Below are 4,727 nucleotides of genomic sequence, written 5' to 3' on the forward strand. Positions count from 1 at the left end.
TAATTTTGGTGCAATGATGTTTAACGTTATTGGCACTATGCTTATTGTTATTTCAATTTCAATTCCATAACTTAGCACTACATAAACTTCAAGCTCTTCTTTCTCATTTCTGCCAAATGATTTGTTTTGGAGCATCAAATTAGAAAAGTGGCTAAATAAGTAAATATAACATGACATAACATAGGTCAAGAGAAAGGGCCAAAAATTTTTATTTCTATTATGTTATTATTAACTTGAGGAAACAAATGGATAAGAATCACAAATGCCCTTTATAAGGCACAAAAAAGTGTAAGAGAGGCCAAAGGCCTATAAGAGGAAGTTACTTTCAAAATATGCCTTATGTGGCCCACATCTATATTTATGCTTACTCTTATGCATGAGCCAAATATATATGAAAAAATACCCAAAACCCAATTTACCATTATACCCTTCTCCTTTCAAATGTTTGACTCACACTGTTTTCACGGTCCACCTCCTTCCCACTTTATAATAAAATTCAATTAAAAAATATATCCAACGGCCATGATTTAATTAAAGGTCTTAGATTTTATGTAAAAGAATAAAAAAATTTAAATATGGAAAGAGAAAATAAAAAAGGGATGTACGTGAAGTTTGTAACCTCAGCCACGTGGCAAACACACATCATCATAACGTATCATATTATATGCATATATATATATATATATATATATATATATATATCCATATGAAACCAAAATTAACATTATGATTTCCATAACCCTAAATATTGATTCATAAGAGAGGGAGAGAGGAACATACAACACCACCAAATACAACACAAACCCCCACCCTACCATACATAATAATAATAATAATAATAATATTCCAAAACAACAACAACAACAATAACATTACATTGATTGAACCCCAACCCTCGATCTTATACTATATGATATTATATATATAATCACATAAGAGATTTAAGAGACCTAGCTTTAACTGGCTTCCTCATTCTCTTCTTGTTCCCAATCTCTTCATCATCGTTCATATTATCCTCCTCTTCTTCTTCGTCGTCATCATCAATCTCCACATAATCCAATTCCCCAACATTCACTAAAGAATAACCAACAACACTATCTTCCATGCCACTACCTTTATTATTATTATTATTATTATTAACACTAACAACATTTGTCACATTATTATTATTATTATTATTATTATTATTATTATTATTATTATTATTATTATTACCACCTTCTACTTCTGCGGCTTCAGCTTCATTCACGATAGTAACGATTTTCGATGGTTGCTCCAATGCTCGATTATTGTTATGATTATTCTCACTTCCGTTACCATGGCTGTTCTTGCTTTCATCTTCTCCTCCTCCGCCACCGCCGCCATGTCTGCCGCCTCTTCTCCGCCCCCATAGCGGTCCAAACCCTGAATAGTAGTAAAATTCGTACGGATTACTCGACGCCGGTGGTGGTTTCTTGCTGCCAGCGGCGGCGGGAGGAGGACCACCGCGATTCTTATTGGCGCGACTGCTGCGAGCTCCTCCGGCTGCTGCCGCCGGTGTCTTCTTGCTGTAACCAGCTCCGCCGTTCGCGGCGGCAACTTTTGCTCCCTTTCCACTATCGCGACGATGGACAGCCGTCATTGCCGCCACGGCTTCATCGTCGTCTTGAAGCGCAACCATCTTTGTTTTGTCGTCAATGTCCATCATCGAAGCGACGCTGATAGATTCAGATTCGAGCAGAGAGCACAGAAGGAGAAGAAGAGAGAAATAAACGAATAAAGCACGCAAATTTTTGGCATAATCGAACAAATGCAGAAACAAAAAAAACCCTAATGTTGATAACACGAACTGAAAGAGAAGAAGAAGAAGCAAACAGAAAAATCGAGAGGAATGATAATTGATACGTTTACCTTTCAACAGGTCCAACGGAATCTGCAGCATTTACAGAAGCGTGGGTGGTGGTGGTGGTGGTGAGGAAGGTGGTGTTGTTATTGTTGTGGCATTCGAACTGGGTAGAGAAAAATAGTGAGAAATGAGGGGTACCCAATAACCTAATTGGGTGTTTGAATTGAAAGGGAACGATTTCACGTGGAAAATTTGTGTGTTTGTGAAGAACCCTAAATGAGGTAAAGCTGAATAATAATAATGAATAACGAATAATGAATAATAATAAGAAACCCAAAAGATAAAAACCCTAAAAAATGAAACTTTTTTTTGGGTTATTATTATGTGGGTAGATCTGAGAATAAGAGAATGAAGGAGGAACCTGGATGGAATCAGAGTCAAAGGGGATCACATCCCATGGAGACTGGTTCAGCTGGCACACGTGGGTATGACGAAATGAGAATGAAGAACAAGAACCTGTTCCTCCTTCTGAGGAAGATGAGCTTAATAACTCTAAAGATGAGAACTTCGCGTTCTTGCGGATCCTCATGTTGAACCAGCACCAGCACCAGCAGAAGTCAGTAGCAGAAGAAAATGGTGTGTGAAGAAGAGAAGAGAAAGAAAGAAATAAAGGTTTCAGATTTTTTGGTTCTTGTTTGGTGTGTGTGAATAATGAAATGAAAGGAACGAAATCGAATGGGAAAAGAACGAAGGAATGGCAATTTATATTTTCATTTTTGTATTTAGTATTTATATTTTTTATATTTTAGATTTATGCTTATTTATTTAGGTCACTTTTTTGGTGGTGTTGTTTTGTGCTGTGTTGTGTTGCTGCTACCTCAAACTTAGAGAGAGATTAGTGAGTAGCGTGAGTTAAAGGGGACCTCTTTTTTTGGTGTTTGGTTCCTTTTTTTTTCAATTGTTTTTACAGATCTCTCTCTCTTTCTGAATTTCAAGACTAATTAGTAATTAGAAATAAGGTTCTTCTTCTTCTCTCTATTTTTTATCCCTTTTTTGTGTTATGATTTTTTGCTTTTTATGAATTTGGATTTGGGGATTGTTTGTTAGGACTATGATGCCCTTAGGTTAAGTGTGTATTTACAATGATTTGGAGAGAAAATTGGTACGGCTGCTTTTGCCACTATTTTGCTCAAAAGGAACCACGTCACTCTCTTATGAGTTTGGTTGTCCAAAAAAAGCACACAATTTTTATTTTTATTTTTATTTTTCCATTAAAATTAAAAAGGAAACTATATGGGAATGATCATGTCAGGACAAGACCACAGTGAAACCTTGTGCATCCCAAAGCACCCCACTATTCCTAACTTGAATCAAGTTCAACCTAGAACTAACTATACTACTATAGACTATAGTAGTAGTAGTAGAAGAGTAAAAATAAAACAAAATGAAATTAAAAAATTGTGTTGTTGTACTTGAAAAACGATATTTTTTGTGAATCTTATATTTGGGGTTTAATTAATTATATATTTGTTTTTTTTTCTCTCTCTTCTTTTTATAAGTGTTGGATATTTAAAAAAAGTTTAAATAACAAAATTATTTGTATTTTTATGTGTTTGGATATTAAATTGATTATACTTCTACATATACTGATTTAGCATATAATATTTTATATATAAAATTGAAAATTAGGTCAACTCACTTCTCTTTACTGTTTAATGGTTGGTACCCACATGATGGAAGATAATGAATTAGCTTTGGTGGGACTGTGTTCAATGCAAAAGAATACAAATATCATAATGACATAAAATAAAACTAGTATAACTTAATTTTTACAAGAAAATAATATAAATTTTTTTTATGTTATCATTTAGTTTAACTAAATTTATTTTTAATAATTATTTAAGTAATATGTTTGAAATTAGTTATTTTTATTGTATTTAAAAGTTGTTTTATTTTAATTAGCCATTTTTGTAATTTGGTCAAAAATTTTACTCTTTATCTTTTTTAAATTGTTCAGCACTCTTAATAATATTAAGTGGATATTACTTTAGTCTATTTTTTTCTTCAATATTCACTTACTACTAGTTGTTACGTATTAGTTATTACAACGAATCACAAACGGCGGCGCGTGAGGACAACGTGGTGGATCCGATACCGGCGATTGGGTAGGACTGGCCAACAATATGATATGGCCCACTGAAGGATTAAAAACAATTATCAAAATTAGATGGACTATTTTGTAATTGTGATGGGGCCCCATATGGCCATATAGAAGCCCAAAATTGATGAACGGTTATAATGGTTCAAAACTGTAGTGTCAAAATTATCAAAATACTTTATCTGCATGCAAAATATTTATGGTTTTTTCTATAAAAAAAAAAAAAAACACTTTGGTATCAAAATTATCAAAAACATTACCGAAATGGGAGTGAGGCTTCTTTGGGAAGTTAATTTATACGTCTTTATAAAAATTAAAAAGATATAAGAAATCCTATAAATGATTTACCAAGCAAAATTTTCTACGGTCTTTTTCCGGAACACTCACTCTCAAGATAGACACGAGATAATTGGAGCCACCAATTTCAAGAAAAACAATGCTTTGGATAGATTACTTTGGTGCAAAAATAAGCCATAACCGAAGAGGAAAGGAGAAATTTAAAATAGTAATTGATAGAGTTCAAAATAAATTGAAGGGTTGAAAAAGCAAGTGTTTATTCTTTACTGGAAGAATTACTTTAGCTAAATCAATGATTAATTTTAGTGTTAATTTTGACATGTAATATTGTAGAGTTTCGAAAAGAATTTGCAGGAAAATTGAAAAAATGTAACGAAGTTTTATCAGGAAAGATACTAGAAACAAGAGAAGAATGCATACCATAAATTGAAAGATTCTATGCAAACC

General features: G+C 33.2%; 1 protein-coding gene across 1 annotated transcript; it reads right to left on the bottom strand.

Moving 5' to 3' along the window:
- Positions 1 to 730: 730 nt before the first annotated feature.
- Positions 731 to 2,582, bottom strand: LOC112732390 (uncharacterized). Its single transcript, XM_025781106.3, has 3 exons — positions 2,247 to 2,582; positions 1,891 to 1,988; positions 731 to 1,697 (listed from the first exon to the last, which is right to left on the bottom strand). Exons 1-3 carry the CDS (start codon positions 2,412 to 2,414, stop codon positions 929 to 931), a joined length of 1,035 nt encoding a protein of 344 aa, XP_025636891.1. The 5' UTR covers positions 2,415 to 2,582; the 3' UTR covers positions 731 to 928.
- Positions 2,583 to 4,727: the final 2,145 nt, after the last annotated feature.

This window comes from Arachis hypogaea, chromosome 2, assembly GCF_003086295.3.
Source record: "Arachis hypogaea cultivar Tifrunner chromosome 2, arahy.Tifrunner.gnm2.J5K5, whole genome shotgun sequence".
In the NCBI taxonomy this organism is placed as follows: Eukaryota; Viridiplantae; Streptophyta; class Magnoliopsida; order Fabales; family Fabaceae; genus Arachis; species Arachis hypogaea.

Bases quoted from the DNA above. Each gene is read 5' to 3' on its own strand.
- LOC112732390 (XM_025781106.3), bottom strand. From the start codon at position 2,414: ATGAGGATCCGCAAGAACGCGAAGTTCTCATCTTTAGAGTTATTAAGC. The intron at 1,989-2,246 runs GTTCCTCCTTCA...TTCTCTACCCAG, and splicing joins TTGACTCTGATTCCATCCAG to TTCGAATGCCACAACAATAA. The intron at 1,698-1,890 runs GTAAACGTATCA...TGAATCTATCAG, and splicing joins TCCGTTGGACCTGTTGAAAG to CGTCGCTTCGATGATGGACA.